General features: G+C 36.7%; 1 protein-coding gene across 3 annotated transcripts in view; it reads left to right on the top strand.

Moving 5' to 3' along the window:
• NALCN (sodium leak channel, non-selective) overlaps positions 1–23,077 on the top strand; it is a 213,356-nt gene extending 190,279 nt beyond the window's left edge. For all 3 annotated transcript variants that reach the window (XM_070942958.1, XM_070942959.1, XM_070942960.1), the window contains 13 exons: positions 1,843–1,949; positions 2,103–2,177; positions 4,196–4,315; positions 6,224–6,292; positions 6,919–7,067; positions 7,735–7,828; positions 8,997–9,129; positions 10,530–10,645; positions 11,737–11,894; positions 12,771–12,921; positions 15,728–15,877; positions 16,978–17,095; positions 22,884–23,077. In XM_070942958.1, the coding sequence (XP_070799059.1) occupies positions 1,843–1,949; positions 2,103–2,177; positions 4,196–4,315; positions 6,224–6,292; positions 6,919–7,067; positions 7,735–7,828; positions 8,997–9,129; positions 10,530–10,645; positions 11,737–11,894; positions 12,771–12,921; positions 15,728–15,877; positions 16,978–17,095; positions 22,884–23,077 (1,634 nt within the window). The remainder of the gene's footprint in view (positions 1–1,842; positions 1,950–2,102; positions 2,178–4,195; positions 4,316–6,223; positions 6,293–6,918; positions 7,068–7,734; positions 7,829–8,996; positions 9,130–10,529; positions 10,646–11,736; positions 11,895–12,770; positions 12,922–15,727; positions 15,878–16,977; positions 17,096–22,883) is intronic.
• The last annotated feature ends 1,872 nt before the right edge of the window (positions 23,078–24,949 follow it).

A 24,949-nucleotide genomic window follows, 5' to 3' on the forward strand; every position in this document is an offset into this window, starting at 1 on the left:
TTCTCTTTCCTTCCATCTTTCCCACCATTAATACACTTTTCAAGGGAATTGGGTCTTCACGTAACATGTCCAAATATTATAATTCGAGTCTTATCATTTGTGTCGGAAGTGAGATTAATTTGTTCTATGATCCATTTTTGTTGACATGATATCACTGTTCCAATATTTGAGGGGCTGCTACGAAGAAGAGGGTGGTCAACCTATTCTCCAAAGCACCTGAAGGCAGGACAAGAAGCAATGGAAGAAAGCTATTGAAGGAGAGAAGCAACCTAGAACTAAGGAGAAATTTCCTGACTGTGAGAACAGTTAACCATTGGAACGGCTTGCCTCCAGAAGTTGTGGGTGCTCCATCACTGGAGGTTTTTAAGAAAGAAATTGGACAGCCATTTGTCTGAAATGGTATAGGATCTCCTGTTTTAGCAGGGGGTTGGACTGGAGGACTTCTGGGGTCCCTTCCAACTGTATTATTCTGTTCTGTTTCCCAAAGATGCTTTTTCAAAAGGCAACTGGACTTTGTTTTTCCTTGAACACATTTCACTTCTCATCCAAGAAGCTTCTTCAGAACTGAAGAAGCTTCTTGGATGAGAAGTGAAATGTCTTCAAGGAAATGTCCATTTGCCTTTTGAAAAAGCACCTTTGGGACAACCATGACCTGGGTTGTCATCTCCATAGACATTCTGTTCTATTTGTTTGTTATTATTTCTATGATCATGTGTATGCATCCCATTAAGCCCAAAGGAAGTCTGGAATGGTATAGGATCTCCTGCCATGGGAAGGAGGTTGGACTAGAAGACCTCCAAGGTCCCTTCCATCCTATTATTCTATGTTCTGTGATATTCTCAGGAGTCTTCTCTAACTCCAGAGTTCAAAAACATCCATATTTTTTCTATCCTGCTTCTTCAGGTCCAGCTTTCGTTTCCATAGAATGTCATAGAGAAAATTATTGCTTGCATACTTCAGATCTTTAAAGCTATAGACATATCACAGTATCTGAATATCTTTTCCAAGGCCTTCATTACTATCCTACCAAATGGTAGTCTGAAGAGTATTTCTGGACTGCTGGTTGTTTTACTGATAGTCAATCCTAAAAGGCAGAAATTATCTACTACCACTTCAGCATCTTCATTGTCAGTTTTAAGGTTGAGAATGGTATATGTTATCATTATCATTTTTCTTTGCATTGAAACCTACTTTCTCTTTTTTCATTGTGCTCCTTGACTTTCATAACTAGAACTTGCAGATTCTTTGCATTTTCAAGTATCATAGTAGTTTTATCAGTATAGCTCAAGTTATGGATGTGTTTTCCTTCAGTTTTAAAACTACACTCATCTTCTTCCATTCAAGCCTGCTTCAATATATATTCAGCATATAGATGGAATAAATAAGAGAGTATACAGCCTTGTCTCACTCTGTTGTCATCCTGAAGCTAGTCTGTTTTGCCATTTTCTGCCTGGACTGTGACTTCCCATCATGTGTATAAGTTGTTCATGATGACAAAGTTATTCTGAGATTCCTATTTTCCTAAGGATGTTCCACATCTTGGTATGGCCAACACAATCAAATGCTTTTTATGATCAATTAATTCTTTTTTGAGGTGTATTTTTTATTAATTACCCAGTATTCATCAGAAATAATGTCTCATGTTCCTCAACTTTTTCTGAAGCCAGCTTTGTAGGGCTTAAATCTGTCTACTTTGCTAACACGTGAAAGTAAGGCTATTATAGTGTGTTGACTAATATGTGCCCACAACTAACAGTTACACTGAGGGAAAAAATTCTTAGAAGCCATTGCAAATTGTGCCCTAAATAAACGTTTGCTTTTATTTTGTTTTTGTTTTTTCAGATAATGATGGATTCCGAGCTAAAATGTATGACATAACCCAACACCCATTTTTCAAGAGAACCATTGCAGTTCTTGTATTGGCCCAATCTGTGCTATTATCTGTTAAGGTACTTTTAAGGTGCTTTATTAACTACTTACAAACAAGCATAAATAGGAGAAAATCACTGTTTATAATAAATAGGAACAATTGTGGAAGAATTTTAAACAGAAAAGAAAATGGGATTTTTTTTTCATCAACTATTTTTTTTCTTTTGCATAAGTGGGATGATCAAGATCCAGTAACTGGTCCATTAGCTGCAATGTCAGTGGTCTTCACCTTCATATTTGTTCTAGAGGTAATACATTTTGATCATGTTTCTATAAATAAGTTCGGATTAGATTTGTCTTGTGTCATTTATTATACATTACAATATTAGAAGATAATATAGATACTATTTATTAATTACATTTATAAATCACTTGAGTCCATCATTACTCCAAATGGCATATATAAATTTAAAAAAATACAGTGCAAAAAGTTTAAACAAGCAGAAATCTGAAAGCATAACACTGATTTGATTAATCCAGTTGTCTTCATAAGAATCAACCTTTACTCTAACCCATGGCCAGGGAAAAGCCAGGTTTTAGGGGCTGTCTTAAATAAGGTAAGAGTGAGGGTTATGCAGTATGAATTTCTGAGGGAATATCATTCTAGAGGATAGGCACTATAATAAGAAAGGCTCAATTCCTTGATCCCATCAAATGGCACTGTCCACTCTGCCAGATCACACTGGAGAGAAGACAAGCAGGCCCTCAGATAACAAACCCTACCTCATGAAAAGTTCTATAAGTGATAATTAGCATCCTGAATTATATCCGGAAACCTATTGATTAACCAGAGCCTACTAGTAATGTTCTTAGCAGACACATTATGTTATATGACCATACTGTAGCACTCCCATAACTGCCCATGCTTCTGATCCTACTAGGGCCAGCTACAGCTTCTAAATAGTCTTCAAGGGCAGTCCCGTGTACAGTGCGTTGCAGTAATCCAGATAAGTTACTGTAAGGCATTTTTGTGCAATTGATAATTTACCTAGAAGAATATATATGAAAGTGGTCCTATCCACAGTTGCCACCTGCTCCTCAAGCAAGAGTTGTGAATCCAAGTAGTCTTCAAACTGCACACCAATTCTCAAAGAAGTGCAACCCCATTCAGAACTAAAAATGGAGCATTTTTGGACTAGGTTGTCCAAATACCCATAGCATTCAGCTTGTCAAAGTTGAACTTAAGCTGTTTCTGATCACAGGGAAAGGAGAATCATCACCTTAACACCATATCTCCCACTCCTAATCCCTGTGAGTGGTACAAAAAGATGCCATTGACCTTTGAGAATCAAAACTCATTAACATCAAGGAGATGCACTACCCCCATCCCACCAGAGGTCACCTGCGAGCATCACCAATACTATCTCAATACCATGTCTTAATCTGAAACCTATCTGAAAGGTATAAAAAACCTATCTGAAAGGTATAAAAGGCAAAGGTAAAGGTTCCCCTCGCACATATGTGCTAGTCATTCCTGACTCTAGGGGGTGGTGCTCATCTCCGTTTCAAAACTGAAGAGCCAGTGCTGTCCGAAGACGTCTCCATGGTCATGTGGCCGGCATGATTAAATGCCAAAGGTGCACAGAACGCTGTTACCTTCCCACCAAAGGGGGTCCCTATTTTTCTACTTGAATTTTTTACGTGCTTTCAAACTGCTAGGTTGGCAGAAGATCTGAAAGGTATACAGGTTAGCTATAATTTTCAGGATTGTCTGTCTGAAGCTATAATCATTCTGCTGTCACATGACACACAATCCAAGGAAAAAGGAGGTGCTTTTAGAAGCATATGAAGGCTAAGGTTTTGGATTTGAATGAAGGATTTTAGAAGTATTAGTCCCTTACTCATAAGGTTTATCTACAATACCTAAAAATGGGGATCTCATCACTGCTCCTGTATCAGCTTGGTCCATGTTAATGGGTGGTGACAAAAACACCATAGGGTTAAGTTAATTAAAGTCATAATGAACAGCAAGAGGAGAGGTTTTGTCAATTTCTTGTGTTCTTGTGAAATATTTGATTTATCCTTAGATTTGTTTTGTCCTTAGAAAGTGGTTGATCTTTTTCTGCACTAGCAATTGTAACCAAAGTTTAGTAAAATATATATCTTGTAACATTTTCTTGTTTGTTTTTGCTCACATATATTTTAATCTCAATAGTCAAATTAATTTTCAGTACTTATCTATTTGAATATTATTGAAACATAACTTGGAGGAATCATTCACGATTATACAAAGAGAAGCTATTACATATACATTTATTTTTGCAAGGTTACGATGAAAATTATTGCTATGTCACCTGCTGGATTTTGGCAGAGCAGAAGAAATCGTTATGATCTTTTGGTGACATCATTAGGGGTCATATGGGTGATTCTCCACTTTGCAATAACAGTAAGTTTCAAGAACCATATTGTCTATTCAAAGAATGCAGGATATTTTTCCTCTTTTTGCAAATCTGCAAAATGTACAATTAATTGAGGCTTGATCTTGCCTTGTTATGGTCATTCCTGAAAAGACTATTTTTTTGTAATTACAATTAATATTATAACTGAGCTCATTCAGGCAGACACAAATGATTTAAACTAGAATTAGTGGAATGTAGTTTTCAAAGAATTCTTCCAGAAAGTAAACACAGTTCACTAAATATTTGCATTGGGCTTAGTTGTTATTGTGGTAGCACATCTGTTTATAAACTGTAGCATGTCAGACATGGAATGGAATGTTACTTGACTGAATATTCCTTCATGCTAAAGTATTCCTGTCTATTAACAATGCTATAAAAAGTTTGTTAGTCCTATGTATATTATATGTTAGCAATTGTAAGGAAAAAAATAAACTTGATGAAATGTATTCCTACAAAGGCTGCTTACATGATTTTAAAAGTAATGTTGAGAAATTCATAGAAGATAAATTATGACTTTAGAAATAGTGCCATTATATTTTCTATTGGTCAACTAGTGCTGAATGCTAGTTGCACTCAACTATCTAAGTATCTAGAGCTACTTAGTGGTATCAAAGACTCAGAAAAATTAGAATAAGGGCAAAGAAGATCAAGGAGGATTATTGGCAGTCTGAAAATTAAGTCTAATTTATGTTTCGATTATGTTAAAGCAAAGATAACTAAGAGGAATATACAATAGAAATATTCAAGTATCTGAAGAGTTATTCATCAGAAGAAGGCCAAGACATGTTTCCTATCATCCCATAGAACAATTGTCTTAAATTACAGGAAAATAAATCAGTCAATTTCTATGGAACCTATAAGTGAGAAGCAATATGCTTTTGGATATGGATACCAGAGTATGGGAACAAAGAATGGAGAGAGCTATTATCTTAATTTCTCTGCTTTTTAGAATTAGTTGTCACCCTACATCTCCACACTAGGCTGAATGTGATCAGTAATTGACACATTTGGTTTTATTAGCTTAATTGTAAATCAGGTAACAGATAAAGCTAGAACTGCAGGCTGTAAATTAGGCAGAGGAAGACTTGCAGGCTAAGTATCTCTTACCTGAAGCACATAGCTGTGGCTTAGTCATGCCCAAGAACAATAGGTCTTGGTGCAGTCCAGTAGTCAGACCCATTACAGTCTACAACGCCCAGTCCAGAATTGTAAGCCGAAGATCAATTTCGGGAATGAGTCAGGAATGAGGGGCCACAGGTACAAGGTCTAGCAATTGAGAAGTGTTTCCAAAAAGGAGGATACTCTTAAATAATTGGAGTTTGAATCCTTATCTAATTAGAGGATTCAGTGTCCTTCATTCTTAAGAAGGAGTGTTGATTTCCGTATCTCTAACCTTCTTTGCTTAGTTTTCTCCTAAGTTCAGGAACTGACTTCTTGTACTCTGAATCAGGAGCCACCTGTGCTGATTTTGAGTCATTCTGAATGAGTCATTATTCTCAGTTAGCTGACAGCTTATTATCTCCAGCCACAGGCCGAGTCTTTGCCAAGTTCTCTTCAGCCTCAGGGTCAGAGGTTTCCATGATTTTGACTGAAATAGTTCTCTTGGAATAAGGAATCTGTGGTTCATCAGATGATCTATTGAACTGTTAGTACATTCATTTTATGAGTATATATATGAGGTCACATTTATGATATGAAGCTATTTCTTTCTAAAACTTCCATGTAATAACACCTGAATAATGCAATGTTGAGGTCTTTTTACATCAAGAACTATGCACTCAATCATTCAATATATTATATTAAAGCTATATTGGTTGTTGCAACAGTAAATCCTAAGTAACTCTGAGTAATTAATAATCAGTAACTCTTCTAATGCCGATAACTTTGTGTTTCAGAATGCCTATACATATATGATGGGAGCATGTGTAATTGTGTTCAGGTTTTTTTCAATCTGTGGAAAGCATGTAAGTATACAGGAGGGTTTTTTCCCCATGCTTACAGTAATTACACATTTATTTTGCTGAATTTAGGCTTTTAGTTTAAACCATTACTCTGTTATATAACCTAGAAGTAAAGAATGATGGAAAAGGAACAGCTGAATCAGAATTAGAAATATGCAAAATTGTTTCATGTGGCTAACTTCATATAGATGGAATCTTACAACAAAAAACATCCATAGCATGAATGAGTATATAAATGTTTGCACACAATAGTAAGAGCTTAAAAAATATACATCAACACAAGACTTTTAAACATCTTCAGCAATAAATTAACAAAACCTTTACCAATGACGTTCTGACACAAATAAATTCTAATCCACTTCACTAGATCCACCTCGGAGTAATTATTTTGTTGAATTTAAAATGTTTTCAGTTTAAAATGAACAGTTCCAAATTCACAAAACAACGTTCTGAATCTGTGTCAATTTTGCTGGCTTGAAACAGTGTTGGATTCGCTGCAGAGGTTCTAGCAAAGTTAGAGCATTCTTGGAACAATCCCAATGAGGTTGGAACACAGTCCACTTCAACTTCAGCACATTTCCCTTTTGACCCATGTCTTATACCAAGCCTGTTTTCCCACTGATTTCCAGGTGACTTTGAAGATGCTGCTGCTGACAGTAGTTGTCAGCATGTACAAAAGTTTTTTCATCATTGTAGGAATGTTCCTACTATTGCTTTGTTATGCTTTTGCTGGAGTAGTTTTGTTTGGAACTGTGAAATATGGAGAGAACATTAACAGGTATGATTTCTGTCACTTCATCTGAAAATATTTGATACTGTGATCTTGTTTTAGAGCATCCTTGCTTTGATGGATGCCTCTATTTTTACATTACTAGAGAGGCAGCCCTATTGATCTGTGACTCAGAAAATCCAGCATCAAATATCAAAGGAATGCTTATATAGCATTTCAGTATACATGAATCAGCTCAGCAATGACTGCTTGAGTATTTGCAGAACCTGCAAGCCAGGGGAACAACAGGGGGTTTCATTTGGCCTCTTATTATGAATAATAGCTAGTCCAGGTTCAAGCTTAAGATCCAAAACAGCCCCACAAAGAGACATATTCAAGCAATTTTCAGGGCAGTGCTGGTTACGCTGTCAGGTAACAGAAAGGTGTATGTAACACAGCTAGTTCTGAACAATCTAAGCTATCCTGCTGCTCAAAATAATGTCGTAAACACTACCTTACTTCCAACTAGGGAGTCTCATTCAGATACCAGACCAGTTCTTTTCTGTGCAGATTGGGGAAAATATACTATTTTACCATTCATCTCAGGTAGCAGACTAGACTTGTATAAGCTAGCCTGGGTAGGGAGGGGGGGAATTACCCAAATACCCTAAAGGATTGTTTGCACATGTTTTTAGTTATGAAATATTGAATAATAATTTTTATTTGTTAAAAACAGACATGCCAACTTTTCATCAGCTGGCAAGGCCATTACGGTACTCTTCAGAATAGTCACTGGAGAAGACTGGAATAAGATAATGCACGATTGCATGGTAAATTGACTGATTAAAATCATGTATCTTTTTAGCCAGCAGAAGCTCTGCATCTTAAAAATACCTTACATTTTATTTTTAAAATGTTATCTTTCACCCAAATTTTGATTTATTGTCTTTTGAAAATACTATAAAAAATGCATAACTACTTGACAAATTTTATTAGCAAATATTTGTGCTATATGCCCAACAAGGTTCATGCAGCTTTATTGCATTTATTAAAATGAAAAGTGACAGGTTTTCTGTTCCAGAGAATATATTAACAATTCTGTTCGGTGGAATGTATTAACAATGATAAAAAATTGTTCCTTTTTTGCCAAATCTTTGAAGCAGTTAGTGAGAAATACTGTGAAATAATTCTCCCTTCTCGTCCCCCAAATTATCATATTGCCATGATGTGGTAATGGACTCTAAGTTAGGATGCATTTTCAGTGGGTGTTGTATAAAAAGAATAATATGTTATATTCTGCATCAAAAGAATATATCTGTTTAGGAAGAATATATCTATTTATGAAGGTTAGCTGAATAGAACTAAAAATATAAATGGAAATATGTAGTCCAAACAATTCAAGTTGGCAGTTCTGTAGGAATATTTGGTCATTATTGAAAATAACATTTTGATTGATATGATCCATCTTCCTCTCTTGTCAATTCAGAATAATATTTGTCTTTGGTCATAGGGGGAAATGGTGTAGTCCTTTAGCAAAAGAAAGGAGAGGATGTGTTGTACAAGCTGTACAATGATTGACTTGCTACATTTCATGGTGACTCACACACACACACACAATATTTTTGATTCAGATGTTGAGAGAATGCTTGGTTGGAAGAAAAACATGTGGAATGGACAGCATCAGGGAAGGGAGGAAGTTGATTATTATTATTATTGTTATTAATTTAATTTGTATACCGCCCTTCTCCCAGAAGGGACTCAGGGCGGTGAACAGCCAAAATTAAAAAACATACAAATGCAAAAGTTAAGATAATTAAAAGAATTAAATCATTGGCTACCCAAATTTAAAACCCCAAATCCATAAAATTTAAATTTAATTTATGATCCATTCTGCTGTTAAACATGAAGTTCATAATATGTCTGTGTGAGAGAGGGAAGGAGGGGCCTATCTACTTTTGTACCCTTGTTACATGTAATGTAGCTTTTTATTTCATGCAGGTTCAACCTCCTTTTTGTACTCCAGATAACAGAACATACTGGAAAACAGATTGTGGGAATTATGCCGGTGCTCTTATGTATTTCTGTTCATTTTATGTCATCATTGCATACATAATGCTGAATTTGCTCGTGGGTAAGTTTTAGTCATGAAACACAGCAATAACGTTTTCACTCTGTGTTTTAACTATATTGTGGACTTGATCAAAACCAAATCATACTTTAAAATAGCCATTAACATCAGTGTTTCAATCAGTCAGAATTAACAAATACTGCTGATTTAACTGGTTCTTCTCTATGTATGATCAAACCCCCACATGCATTAATTTTATATATTTATAATTCACTGTTCAATCCTGACAACCCTCATAATAATTAGTGAAAAAATGAAATAATAATTAAATAACCTGATTATAAACCGTAACATAAAAACTATTACTCGTGGCTTAATAAATGCAATCAATTATGCCATCCAAAATAAAATCAGTAAATATCCCATAAGGCTTGCTAGAGTTTCAAAAGTCTTCAAAACATAAATGAGTTCTACGTCTGAGATTTTGTGTCTGTTCTGATGAATCTCAGGAAACATAATGAAAGATGCTATCACAGAACCGCTTACTTCACCTAAGAAGCAAGTGGAACAGAGTCTCACTTCTGGCTTTTACCATACTCTACGTTACCTAAAATGCTCAGACGAATGTTTAAAGCGGCATGAACAACTTCAGACTATATATGGTCTTTGAGTTTTTCATGCTGCCATCCGTCTAATCTCAAAAATTCTATGTAGAAGTTTGGTTCAGATTTCTCAAAAAAATCCTATTTATGAATTAAATGTGGATCAGAAAGACAGAAAGGCAATTACCAGAGAGAAATTAAGTGTTCTCACCAATTTTTAGCTCTGTTTTTACTGCTTTCTTTAGTCCCATTCATATTCCATGGTGATCAGATTAATTTTGAGAAAATACAACCCAGCAGACGAAAAACAATTTTTCTATGTTTGTTTTAATAAATGTCAGATTTTTCAAAATATTGTAGGATTTATTTATTTATTTTTGCTGTCTTTGTTATGCTCAAGGTTTATGTAAACATCTTATATGTACAGTTAAAAAAAAAAAAGTGCATTATGGTTCCCGGCTACTTTGTAACTTATTCAGCTTCTAATGAAAACAGCAGAAAATTGTTTTTTTTGTTGTTTTTTCTTTTAAAAGTGGGGGGTCCATTATGATATTAAAATGATACATTTGTACATCAGATGTGCAAAAACTTGAAGAATCAAGTTTGTGTATTGCCTGCTTGTGTATTGTGTACTGGTGCTAGATAAGAGTGGATGGAATTAAGAGGGAATGGACATGTATCATTTGTGGGAACATAATGACTTCAGCCTGATTCCTTTCTTGATTCTGGTCCTAGGCTGTGCCTCTCTCTTCCTCTACATAGCAAAATTCTTTTATTATTTTACAAATCTAAGTTATTTACAATTATAAAGACTTATGAACTTGGGAAGCTCTTACTTTCTTATGTTTCTGTTTTATACAGCTATAATTGTGGAAAACTTCTCTTTATTTTATTCTACTGAAGAAGATCAGCTCTTAAGTTATAATGATCTTAGGCATTTTCAGATTATATGGAATATGGTTGATGACAAAAGGGAGGTAAGACATTTCTCTGGAATACTGTAAATTTCATTGGCTTATTGTTCTGTGAATCAACTGCTAAAATGTAGCAATTTATTAAAGTAAAATTGGAATGTTAAATCCTTGGGAGAAATCGATGTCAACTTTTGTTGCTTCCCCATCCAGTTCTGTTATTCATGCCAGGTTAGCCCACCCATCAGGGGTGAAATTCAAAATTTTCCCCTACCGGTTCTGTGAGTGTGGCTTGGTGGGCATGGCAGGGGAAGGGTATTGCAAAATTTCCATTCCCACCCCACTCTGGGGCCAGCCAGAGGTGGTATTTGCCAGTTCTCCGAACTACTCAAAATTTCTGCTACCGGTTCTCTAGAATCTGTTAGAACCTGCTGCATTTCACCCTTACCACCCATCCAGAATCAGGTCCATAATATGAAATACAACACAATATGATACATCAAGGCAGTCTTCCTTGAGAACAATCCATCCCACTCCTGCTGCCTATCATCAACATGCTGTTATTGCCTACCCCTTCTCTCTCCCCCACAACAGTCCTATTTTCCCTGGCCCATCACTATCCCAGCTTAGAGAGCTCCATCTGACAGCCAGGTCACAATATAAATTTTTAACCAGTTGCCTGAACTGCCTCTTTCAGGTCACTTCTGCAATAGCATATCACACTGCTTAATTTTAGACAGCCAGATGCCACTACTCTACCTCAGCATGTATACAAAGACCATAACCCCTGCACTAACATAAACAGCACCCTAACTCCCATCTACAGACTGAGCCACTCTGAATGTCACTCCTGCCCCTTCTATCTCTCATCCAGAAAACCAGACACCTTTTACCTTAGGGAGAGAATTGCCCAAGTGATAGGCCCTATGATAGCTGCAGAATTCAGCTTGGCATCTACTTCAACATCTGACTTGCTCCTGCTGCAACTCTGCTCAGCCACCCTGTTGCCCAGAAACTCAAAAACACCTCATATTGCTATTACAATAGCAAAAAGACTGGCAAAAATGTTACTAAATCGTTTATTTGGAAAATAATAAAAGACAAATATAAAGTTCTTTACTGGTATGAGTATTTTCTAATTGTGACTTTCTTCCCAGGGAGTAATTCCTACTTTCCGAGTCAAGTTTTTGTTGAGGCTATTGCGTGGAAGACTGGAGGTAGATCTGGATAAGGACAAACTTCTGTTCAAGCATATGTGCTATGAAATGGAGAGGTTGCATAATGGTGGAGATGTAACATTCCATGATGTACTGAGGTATATTGAGCAGCACAGTTGGCCTGCAAACCTGAATCTCAGAATTAACTCACAAGCTTCAGGTCAGGAAAGCTTAACCAAGGACATAGGGCTATATCTGTTAGGGTTTTATTGCATCTAAACAGACTAAAGATATAAGTACAGTTTATAAAAATTACATTTTTTTTTTCCATTTAGGGAATCTGTTAAATTTTTATTTATTTATTTATATGCCGCCCTTCTCCGGAAACTCAGGGCAGCTTACAATGCGTTAAGCAATAGCCTTCATACTTTTGTATATTTTATACAAAGTCAGCTTATTGTCCCCACAATCTGGGTCCTCATTTTACCTACCTTAGAAAGGATGGAAGGCTGAGTCAATCTTGAGCCTGGTGAGATTTGAACTTGCAGTAATTGCAGGCAGCTGATGTTAATAACAGTGCTTTAGTCTGCTTTAGTCTGCTGCGCTACCAGGGCTCTAAATAACTAAAACTAAATTTGTTTAGTTATTAATAAAACACATATCTGAATTGTTTTTTCTTATTACTCTGTTTTTTTTTACTATGCTGTAAAAAGTGCAACTTTCATATTATCAATAGAGGTAAGAATGAAAACTTCAACAGAAACAAAGTTTTTGTCAGTGCACTCATCATTAAAGTTAAACAGTTGACTTAAGTGCATCGTCATCAACCAAACTTTATCTGCTCTGATCACATATTTCCTTGTAATGTATAATTACTTCACGCTCTCACTATGCAGTTATCAGTGGACACAGAGACATTAAGCATTGTTTTCCAAGCCAAATAAACATTCCAAAGGAACTACAGTATATAGTTTTGACACAGAGTCATTTTCCTTTTTAAAAAATGAATATTGATTAATATACATTTCTTCTAGCATGCTCTCATATAGATCGGTTGACATCAGAAAAAGTCTTCAGCTGGAAGAACTCCTTGCGAGGGAACAACTGGAATACACCATAGAGGAAGAGGTTGCCAAGCAGACGATACGCATGTGGTTGAAAAAATGCTTGAAGCGCATTAGAGCAGTAAGTTTAACGTTATTGTGTCATTAATATGCTTTTAAATGCTATTTTAAAAGTCTAACAGAAATAACATGGCTTGACTGTTTTTCATAGCTTGGGGCTTAGCTTTTTGGTTTCCATTCCACAGAGTTGTCATTCATTTCAGAAAACCAGCATTATTATTTTTTTATTTGGAACTCGGTCAGAGTCCTTTTGTAGGTTTTCATCCAAAGTTTCTTGCCCCAACTTATTTTGGAAAATCAATATCGTCTCATCAAGCTTTCTAAAAAGAAATTCAGCTAGGAGCTGCATGTCCCCCCCACCCTCCATACTTATGTTTTAACCACTGTTCAGCCATTTTAATCCATGAAGCTTAATCAGGGAATAAAGAATGAAGAAGAGATGTTTTCCTCTATATTTCAATCCAGGGTTATAAGAAAAATTCAATAGATATAAACTCCAAATATTTTGCTGATTCAAAAAGCACAGAACTCCAATGGTAAGAGACTAAAAATACTCTACCACCATCCCAACAGCAGCCATTCTTCCATATGGAAAAGGAACAGATTATTGAGAACAACATATATCCCCCAAAAAAAACCACACACAAAAAAAAACAATTCAACAAGAGGTTGAAATAAATCAACATTCAGCCATTAGTTGACTTTTAAAGCCAGAAGCAAAATGAAACAGTAAATTCAAAAGTGAAAGTTAAAACTCAGGCCTCCATAAGATAATGAAATTGCTAACAGGAAGATTTATATGGCCAGTGACTACAATCTCTTCCAAAGAGAATGGGAATCTTCAAAACCCTCTTTTCCAATTAGGTCCACGATCATCCAAAAGTCATCTTGGTCATTCCTGAGTGCTCCCATTCAAAATCAGGGAACAGCACAGCCAAAAAACCACTTTGGCAGTGAAATCAGCAGATCATCGGTAAGGGAAAAAAGTCCTTATCATGCAGTGCCATCTTGAGAGGAAGTCCCTTGGAACTGGCAGTTACAATACTGCAAAAATTAAGAATCTTTGGGATACATAAATTAAATATAATAATGAAAAACACAATAAATTTATTTTTGTCTTTTCTTGCCCAACCCTAAACCCAATGAAATCATCAGTTCTATTCATGAGTCAATCACACAAATTCATTTATTATTTTAAGGGTTACAATATCACATCTTTGAACATACCCGTAATACAGATTATGAACATTAAATTCCATTATGCAGTGTAACCAGCAAGTCAAAAATTCCCAAGTTTTTATTTTGAGCTTGGAGATGGGAAAGTCAAGAGAATATATTGTAGCATCATACAAAATAAAACAACTGTTTCCCATGACTCCAGAAGATAGGGTTTGAACAAGTGAGTGGAAATGGCTGATGTACATTTCAAATAAATATGAGATATTTATTAATCTTATTATTACTCCAGCAGCTGCGTTTTGCAGAAGTCTTGCCTTAATAACCAGTAAGATTCTATGGAATCTTCAGTGCAAACCATATGAAAACATGATATGAGCCTTGCCAGCTTTTCTTGCCAATTTCTTCCCTCAGCTTTGCCTGGACAATTGAAATCATTTAGAAAAATAACAAAAAAAACAGAGGATGACAATGTTGATGATGATTATAGAGCACTTTGCACACAGGAATTTATTTTGCTCCTATAAACCTCTGGATTCCTAGAACGTAAGAAAAAAAATATACTTTTTCATTGCCTTCAGGAGTTGTGAATCTTCCGTGGCTAGAGGCTTTTAAGAAGGGACTGGAGAGCCATTTGTCTGAAATAGTATAGGGTCTCATGCTTGAGCAGGGGATTGGACTAGAAGACCTCTAAGGTCCCTTTCAACTCTGTTACTCTATGTTCTATTGGAAGTAATATTTCCAATCTCTTTCTCTATGAGAGGAGCAAGGAAGCACAAAAGGAGATGTCTGTAGGCAATGTCTCCTGTGTTTGATCCATTTCCACTCCTCACAGATCATTTTGTAAGAGTTCCCATTGCTATTTTGTTAATCCATTGTCTAATTTAAAAATTATTGAAGCTAATATACTTCAATAGCCTCTAGATCAGTGATAGCTAAACTTTTTGCCGTCGCATGCCAAAAGCAGGGGGAGCGCGGGGGGTTGCGTGGGCATGTGCCCACACCCATAATTCAATGCCCCCCCATGCATGTGCGTGTCCTCCCTCCGCTTTTGGCACGTGAAGGGCCGGTGGGCCCGGTAGGCCTGTTCTTTGCCTTCCCCAGGCTCCAGAGGCTTTCTTGGAGCCTGGGGAGGGTGAAAATGGCCTTTCCCACCCCTCTGGAGGCCCTCTGGAGGCCGGAAACAGCATGTTTCCCAACTTCCGGTGGGCCTGGAAGGCCTGAAAATCAGATGGCCGGTGCACGCATGTGTGCTGGAGCTCAGCTAGGGCAACGCTTGTGTGCCCACATATATGGCTCCGCGTGCCACCTGTGGCACACGTGCCACAGGTTCGCCATCATGGTTCTAGATGATGTTTGGAAAACGTTTTTTTTATTATTTTGATTTAAATAACTTTTTTGGATAGTCTCTTGAAAACAGAAACAAAGTTAAAGTATACGTATCTTATAGAAAAACTTCATTTTAAAGAGAATCCTAATTTTTGAAAAGTACTTTGGTTGATTTTATACCATCAACTCAGGTTCAGCCCCAAGCGATTGTGTGAAGAAAATGCTTATCATCTCAGTCTGTCACCAATGATAAGCCACATCTCCCATTCATCTACCATCACCATTAATTACCCTTCTATATTTCTTTTTGGAAAGAAATTTTAAAGAAAACAAAATATATCATGTGTGTCGTATTTTCCTAGAAACAACAGCAGTCATGCAGTATCATCCACAGCCTCCGAGAGAGTCAACAGCAGGAATTAAGCCGTTTCCTAAATCCACCAAGCATTGAGACAACACAGCCAAGTGAAGATATGAATGCTAATAACCAGGATAACAATGCACAGCCTGAGGTATGGGTTCATCCCTATTGTTATTCTCAAAATTCTCAGCCAGTGGCCTAGAAAGAGAGCCAATTTGGTGTATGATTAAGGCATCAGTCTAGAAACTGAGAGGCCATGAATTCTAGTCCCACATGAAGCCCACTGGATGATTTCTCTCTCAAACCTCACTCTCACAAAGTAAAACACTTCCGAAATATTGCCAAGAAAACTGCAGGGACTTGTCCAGAAACTTGCCAGGAGTCAACATTGACTTTGAAGCCACCACCCAAAAATGGCCTAGAAGCATTAGGAAAAAGCATGAGTCTGTGCAATAGAACACAACATATGAGAAAACATTCAACTGCATCTGTTGATAGATACACACCAGATCTAAAGCACTTTGGTAAAAGAGTAGACCTTTCCATTCATTCCTGCCCCAAAAATATGTGTAAAGGACACATACTGTTTGCAGGCCATGGAAACTTGCTTTTATTTCTTTCTTTTTCTTTTTCTTTCTTTTACTTCTCCATTCTTCTGTGCTTAATATAATTTTTATGATCAATTTTATGAGGCCTAAAAAAACATAATTTCTGTGATTCATTATGCCTAAGGCAATATTATAACCCTCAGATATAAACAACCCGTATTCTGTGGAATACATTTTCCTAAAATGTTTCTAGCAATAAATGTTGCAATAAATAATAGTATCGATAAGTTGTACCTAGGGATGTAAAAGAAATTTGATACACATATTAATGGGAATGAAATGGCTTGATCTACCACAACAGATTCTATTAGTATCCAAATGAGACAGCAACATTTAGAGTCAAAATATGGACGTTTATATTTGCATGGAATCTGTCAAAATGGATTGGGAAAATTACATATGAAAAAACATGCATAGAAAACATTAACACACACACACACATTTGAGAAATCTGCATTCAAATTTGCCAATAATAATAAATATGTTTTTTTTTTTAAATTAACAAAAAGAAATTACATGGGGGCTGAACAGAAAGATCTATACAAAATTTCAACTGCATAATTTGTGAAATAAGCGCCAGAAATCAAAGTTCCTTTTTGTTTTTTTCAGGTTTTAATTCCTTTTCTCTCTCATTTCTATTCAGACAAGTAGTGAACAGCAGCTGCTTAGCCCCACCCTTTCTGACAGAGGTGGATATCGACAAGATTCTGGTGATTCTGGTAGACCTCAGCGAAAGTTTGGACAATGGCGTTTGCCATCTGGTAAGTGAAGAAAGGTATAAAGCACATTCCCAAACTGATACAGTTTCAGAATATAGATATAGCAGTTTTCCATGTGAAAGAGAGTACAAAATAAATATATTAAAGAGAGTACAAAATTAAATTTGGAGATCTATCGGATACAGCTCTGAAAATCATCAAAAGAATGTTTAGTTATATTTAGAAAAGTTACATGACTACCTATTTTATGCATGATAATCCTAGGCATTTTATGGCAACATGTGTCAAATATATTCTCAAGAGAAAAGGAAACGAAATGAAAGGAAATGAAATTTCTGATTCATATTCTAGCCTAACATGAGCCAATTTTAAACTTTCTATGCCTCAAAAGAAACTATGTGCTTAAAAAAGCACATAGAGAGCATAAAAGCACAAAAAGCCCACAGAGAGGGGCTCCTCAGGGTGCTGTCGGCCAAACAATGTCGACTGGCGACATCCAGGGGGAGAGCCTTCTCTGTGGGGGCACCAGCCCTCTGGAATGAGCTGCCCCTAGATGTACGTATGATCCTCTACCTGCGCACCTTTCGTCGCGCCCTGAAGAACATTTTATTTCAACAAGCTGGGCTGGCCTAACATGAATATGAATTTTAAATGGGTGTATGTTAGTTTTAACTTGCGGGCCAAATTTTTGTATATCCGATTTTAATGGTTTTTTAAATTTTGTAAATTATATGTGTTTTAATATGGCTGTACACCGCCCTGAGTCCTTCGGGAGAAGGGCGGTATAGAAATCTAATAAAAGTAAAGTAAAGTAAAGTAAAGTAAAGTAAAGTAAAGTAAAGTAAAGTAAAGTAAAGTAAAGTAAAGTAAAGTAAAGTAAAGTAAAGTAAAGTAAAAAAGTAAAGTAAAGTAAAGTAAAGTAAAGTAAAGTAAAGTAAAGTAAAGTAAAGTAAAGTAAAGTAAAGTAAAGTAAAGTAAAATGATCACTTGGGGCACATTTCCATCTACTTGGTACACCAAACTATTCTAATATTAGTCTATTTTATGCAGACAGAAAAAGTATCTCACCATAACCTCTCCTCTCAGATCATCAGTAATGAATCAATACCTTATTCTTACAGCCATAGTTTGAAATCTACCTATCCATAAGAAATGGACCCCTAAATTCATTGTCAGGTCTATCCTGACTCGGTCCCTTAGCAAAGAAAGACCCCTGACTCCATATGTAGTGAAAGATATACTTTTACTAAAAGCCAAATGGATTATAGTAAAGCAGCTGTAAAAAGTTTGCACACAAAGGTTCCCTAGTTAACATTCCCTTTCCCATTCCTCCCCCTTATTATCTCCCTATTGTCCAGTCACATTCAAAGGAATTGTTTTGGTAATGTTCCCTGCATTGGCAGGCTAGGTGGTGGGACGATGAGCAGATGTCTCGGGAAGGCATGACAGGTAGTTTCGATTTCCCCAGCAGCTTCCTCCTCTCATAGTCTATGGCAGACTGACATTTAGCAAAGCAAAGCTCAGGATGGCAATTCTGACATTCTACCTTTTCTACCTTGAAAAAGGGCTAAACCTAGGGAAAGAAAAGAAATGAAAGATTAGGATTTTAGTGTGGTTTATCAGGGTATCAGTTATGAAATTTACGGAGCAGGTGTGGGGACTGCACATGTTTGGTGTCAACCCACCCAGTTTCAGAAGGTGGGAAATCTTTCCAGAGGATTAATTACTGAAATTTGTATCTGTGTGTCTGTGAGTCAAGGATCTCCTTGACATCAAATTGTTCTCCTTCAATAAGTATAGGGGGTGGGGGCAGCTTTGTTGTGGGACATAAGGGCAATGTGTTTGCAGGTTTTAAAAGGCTAATGTGGAAAACAGGATGGATGTGTTGAAAGTTTTTTGATAGCTTTACTTCCACGGTCGCTGGGTTGATGATTCTAATGATGGGGAAAGGTCCAGCATATTTTGGTCTCAGTTTCTTCAAGGATTGTCTGGATTGCAGGAATTTTGTAGAAATACTTCGTCTCTAACTTTAAATTCCTTTTGCTGTGATCTTTTTTTGTGAGTGTACTTTTTCTGGGTGTCTTTCAGATGTTTGAGTGCCCAGTGTATGACTGGCCATGTGAGTTGCAGGGATTTTACCCATTCAGCTAGCGACATGCTTTGGGGAGATAGTTAGGGAAGCTCTGGCACAAGGACAAAGTCCTTGCCGGTGGCCACACAGAATTGCATGAAACCTGTATTGCTGTTCATAGAATTGTTATAAGCGACCTCTGCAAAGGGGAGAAAGTCTGACCAATTGTCCTGGTGGTAATTGACTTAACAATGAAGGTATTGCGCCAGCACACCATTCATGTGTTCACAGGCTCCATTGCTTTGGGGATGATAAGAGAAATTGAGTCCTTGGGAGGTCCCCAAGAGGTTTAAAAATTCTTGCCAAAATAGAAAAGTGAATTGTACACACCCCGTCTAAAATTCTGGTCAGAGCTCCATGGAACTGGTAGATATGTTGCACAAAGCGTTTTGCTAGGGTCCATGCTGAAGGGATTTGGGGACAAGCCATGAAGTGATCCTGTTTGAAGAAGTGGTCAGTATATTACTATGTCACAACATATTACTATGTTCCTGTAGCTATCAAGTAGTTCCACAATAAAGTCCATAGAAATCTCCTTCCAAGGAGACATAGGGTTAGCTACGTGTTGCAGTAAACCTGGTGGCTTTCTGGGGTGACCCTTCACGGATGAACATACAGGGCAACTGGTGACATAGCTTTTCTCCAAATAAAGCAGTGTAAAATAGGATGGTCTGAGAGAAAGTAGGTGGCCCAGATTTATCGAAATAGTACTTGAATTCGACCTTCCCAATCCCAGTTCAATACTCTAATTTCATGCTTGGCCACCAGAATTGGTGCCTCACCAGGTGTAAGGTTTTGACAAATCCAAAGTGTCCAGCCAGTTTAGAATCATGGCTATGCTACAGCACTAAAGCCCTCTGGCTTTCAGGTACATCGAGTTTAGACCCAATCTAGGCAAGGCCATCATGTAGAGTGAAATCAGCTTTGTGACATGCAAACCAATCGACCCCCATCAGGGCTGCTCTTAGTGGTTGAACAAGATCATTGGTTACCTTGCACTCAGCTTTGTTTTGTTGCCCTGGTGATGACAGGAGCTGCTATTTCACTAGAAGGGAGGATGGAGTTTAGAATCTCCTCTCTGATGCTGTTATACTGAGGTAGTCTTGAGAGCGCATGTGCCAGGAAATTTTTCCTCCGGCAAAGTAACACAGGGTGAAATTGAACTGACTGAAGTATTGCACCCACCTCACTTCTTTAGGGGACAGTTTTTAAGGAGTCTTCAGTGCTTCCAGATTCTTGTGATCTGTCCAGATCTCTAAAGGAGCCTTACTCCCCTGCAAGCAGTGTCTCCAGGTGAGTAACGCCCATCGCATCACACAGGCTTCCTTTTCCCATATTGCCCACCTGCACTTCTGTGTTAGAGAGTTTCTTGGAGGTATAGCCACATGATTGTAGGAGTCCTTGTTGGTTCTTTGGAGGAGGATGGTACAGCAGTGACATCACTGGCGTTTGCTTGGATAATGAACGATTCGTCAGGATTGAGGTGTTTAAGGATGGGCTCAGCCGCAAACAGTTGCTTCAGTTTATCGAATGCTGCCTGGCATTCCATGGATCATTTGAGTGGTTGACCCAGCCTGGATTTTCTCTCTCTTTTGGTTTTGAGTAGATTGGTGATTGACAGCACGATTTGCACAAACACCAGAATGATCTGCCGGTAGAAGTTAACGAACCCCAGGAAGCTTTTCAGCTGCTTCTGGGTGTAGGGAACTCCCCATTCAAGCACATCTCATACCTTCTCTGTGCCCATCTCTACCCCTTTATGGGAGATGTGGTATGCCAAGTAATCTAGCAAAGTAAAGCTGCAGCTCAGAATGGCAGTTCTTACATTGTAGCATTTGTGTAGAATCTATAATTTTAATTCAGTTAGGCCTTTGGTGACACCAGAAGGAATGAGGAAAATCCTAGCTCTAAGTGCCTGGATAGAAATCTATTGTTCAATAAATACTGTATGTTTTAAATACAGAATATGGGGAATGTTCTGTTGAACTGGGATTATGGCAGAATAATGTCTGCCACTCAAACTGTTCAACAGTCAAATAATGGCTACAATGAATAATTATTATTCTTACACAGAATAACATGGCAATAGGTGAAAACAGCTATAAGATCTTGGGGCTATCAAAAAACTAAGCTTTATAGATTCAGAGAGTTAATATCATAAAAGTCTCACCTTGAAGATCCATCCAAGATGCAGTGTTGGGTACCAGCTTGATTGGTTTCCACAAAGAGTTGGACAAATTTATAGAAGTCATGGGGATCAATGGCTATTAGCCTTGATGGCAAGACTTATGAAGGCCATCTGCTTGGAGTCTAATTGGCTTCCTTCTCAGGTAGGTTGGCTACTGTTGTTATAGATTGCAGAGTCTGATCCAGTAAGGCACTGCTTATGTTTTTATGTACTGATTTAAATGCATAAAAATAACTTCTGTAAACTTACAATTAAAATGAGCAGAACTTCAAACTTGGAATGATTAAAGAAAAACCAGCTTGTAGTATGCCATTTTTATATAAGATCTTTTTAGTATCAGTATACATTTATAATATATATTGGTAAAAGTCTACATTGTTAGCATTCTCATTATTGTTACCAATAAATGTAGTCCTCGTTTAATGATGTTCAGCAACCATTCAAACTTACAACCACATTGAACAAGTGGTACTTACAGCTGGTTCTCATACTTGCAGCTGTCACAGTTCTTCACTATCACATGATCACGATCCAGACACCCATAATTACAAGGTCACACCATCCCATGGTCATATGATTGCCATTTGTGACTTTCACTGGTGGCTTCCCACAAGCAAAGTCAGTGGGCAAGCTGACATTGAGGTCAACATTGCAGTTAACGAGACTGCGAGTATCACTTAACAACAGCAACCAAAAGTGCCAAAACTGCCATCACTAAGCAACGTTGTCGCATGATGTCATGCTTTATGACCACGTTGCTTAGCAATGGAAATTCCAGTCTCAACTGCCATCATTACTGAGTTGCTCCTGTACTATTCTTACATTGTATCCTGTGGACTCTCAGCTTTCTCTGGTAATTTTTTTCTCCAAGTAAAGCAGTGTGAAATATGATGGTCTGAGAAAAAGTACGTGGCCCAATTTAGCCACATAGGACTTGAATTCAGCCTTTCCTGTCCTAGTTCAATACTTTAATCATTACTGCCCTAAATAGACTGGGCATGGGCTTATTAAAATTTTGTTTCCAATAATGTTGTTTTAATATATGAAAATTTTCAGTTATATATAAAAACAGTTTCACTATTGTAGAAAAAAATGTGAAAATACAATAAAGTTCTATAGTTTATCGGCTTACATCCAGCACCTAGTAACAAGATATAGTACCTATCAGTACAGAACAACTCAGAGAGGTGGAATTATGTTCTTGGAGAACTCTGTGTAGATTTATCCTGAGAAATGTTTTGCCTTTAATAGAGGAGAAAGTGTGGTAATAAGGGATACATAATGGAAGCCTTACGTTCATAGAATCAAACGTTTCTAATTTCTCTCACCAAAGAAAATAACATTGTGTTTCCTCTTGTTGGTGTTACTGAGTAATTATTTTTTAAAAAAAAAAATTCATTAGCTTTAGAGATGGCAAATATTTTGCCACAAATCCATTTTCCATCATACCAGAATTGCTTAGCATTATGACGATTTGTTTGCAGTGAATATTTTTCTCTTTCATTTCCTAGCCCCAAAACCAATAAGCCATTCAGTGTCTTCAGTCAACATAAGAATTGGTGGTCGGACAACTATGAAATCTGTTGTGTGCAAAATGAATCCTATGTCAGATGTGGCTTCGTGTGGATCAGAAGTTAAGAAGTGGTGGACAAGGCAACTTACTGTAGAGAGTGACGAGAGTGGAGAAGACCTGCTTGAGATCTGATTGGGAAACAGTTCCTGTCAAAGACACACTTATGCAACATAACTGTGAAGGAATAGCATCTCTGGACATTGCTGCTTTTTAATAAGCAGTTCTAATTGATTGTTTATATCAAGATAAGCTTTGGAACTCACTGTCCTTCAACTTGGCAAGATTTACTACTTAATGTTTATTTTGAACATCCATGATTATTAATGAGCAACATAAATGTTCAGAAAAAATAGACGAGTTTTGGCCTTGTTCCCATACATCATGAGAAACGCCTCAGGCTCTCAGGCAGGACTTCCTACTTTCCAGCAGACTTTCAATATTGTTTCTCAGCGAATATTTGAAATGTCAGGTTTGTCTGAAAGTATATTATTGTTGCTTGCTAAAATTTGGGAAACAGCAACACAGGGCTAATAGTAAAATACAACATGTCATGATGTGTACCAGGTTGATACTCTATTTTAATAGTATAGGTAAGTTATGAGGACACAACATTTGTATTTAGAGACACTGGGACACAATTGTTGTGGAAGTAAAAGCACCCCAAAGAAAATATTGGTATGGACATGCTGCTAGTGTTTCACATCACTGAATATTTTTGTTTAGGTCAGGGTAGGTGACTTCTTTCAAGCTAAAATACATGTTGAATGGTTGGGTTGGACTGTAATCCCAAAAAACAGATAAACCAAGATAAAAACTAAGATACTTATAATTTGATTATATTTATTTTAGTTAAATTATTTCCTATTACATATGGTTAATAGGATTACTCTGTGTGTATTTTATAATTTTCCCTTTTTTCAAATTAAATATTGCAGTTTTAGTAGCAATTTTTTGAAAATTTCGGAGGATACCATGCAATACACTGACCTCAGGTTGTGCTTCTCTTATTGAGATAAATAGTATTCCTAGGTTAATTCACAGGTATCCTTGTCTATGTATATCACTCGATCATTGAAAACAAACAATATTTCATGTATTTGATTTGTATTAAAGTTTACATACAGAGATAGTGTGACAATACTTTCTCTGATATTGTCAGGATTCCCTTTGCCCTAAAATAATAATTTAAACAAAATGGCAACAACGTTGATTTTTTTTTCCCCTATAGTATTCTACCCATCAATATCAGTGTTGTTTAATGATCTGGAATTAGAAAGAGGTGATTATTTATTTTCTGTTTTTACAATATCTATATTTTAATATGCAAGCATAATGTGGTTGGTTTAAAAATAGGGTTTCATTGTTCATATTTATAATGTGCTTAATTGAAGTTCACTGATTTTTATCAGTGCACCTGTTTAATAAGTTCCCTGCTTTTTCATCTCTGTTAATATCTTATCATCTATTAGAAATGAAACAAAAATAACCAATGTAGATGTAACTACTTAACTACATTCTGTACATACATACATATGTATGTACATACATACATACATACATACATACATACATACATACATACAGGTTCATACTTGATATTGGGTATAAGACTCATGGCGGGCCTAGAAAGAAATCTGATTTTGTGCTTCATTATCCTTGTTAGAAATTGTTTTTCTCAGAGATTATTTCTAACTCAGTATTTAAAAATTATTATATTATTATATATAAGTAATTATATACTTAGTCATTAAGTATATTATGTGAGATTAACTAAAGTATGCTCTTGAAAGTAATCTATTTTCTAGTCATGCTTGAAATGTCTTTTTTAAAAAAACAATACTTTGATACCAATCACTATTAAGGTAAGTATGAAATAATGCATTAAGAAAAGAAAATAGTTGACAATTCTAAGATTCTACTTATAAAGATTCTGAATTCCAGATATTTAATGAATGACAGCAAATGAACGTTTTAGGAGCACACAATTATGAACCTTCATTATGC

This window comes from Pituophis catenifer, unplaced genomic scaffold (assembly GCF_029215685.1).
Source record: "Pituophis catenifer annectens isolate HBS135680 unplaced genomic scaffold, rPitCat1.0.hap2 SCAF_4, whole genome shotgun sequence".
Taxonomy (NCBI): Eukaryota; Metazoa; Chordata; class Lepidosauria; order Squamata; family Colubridae; genus Pituophis; species Pituophis catenifer.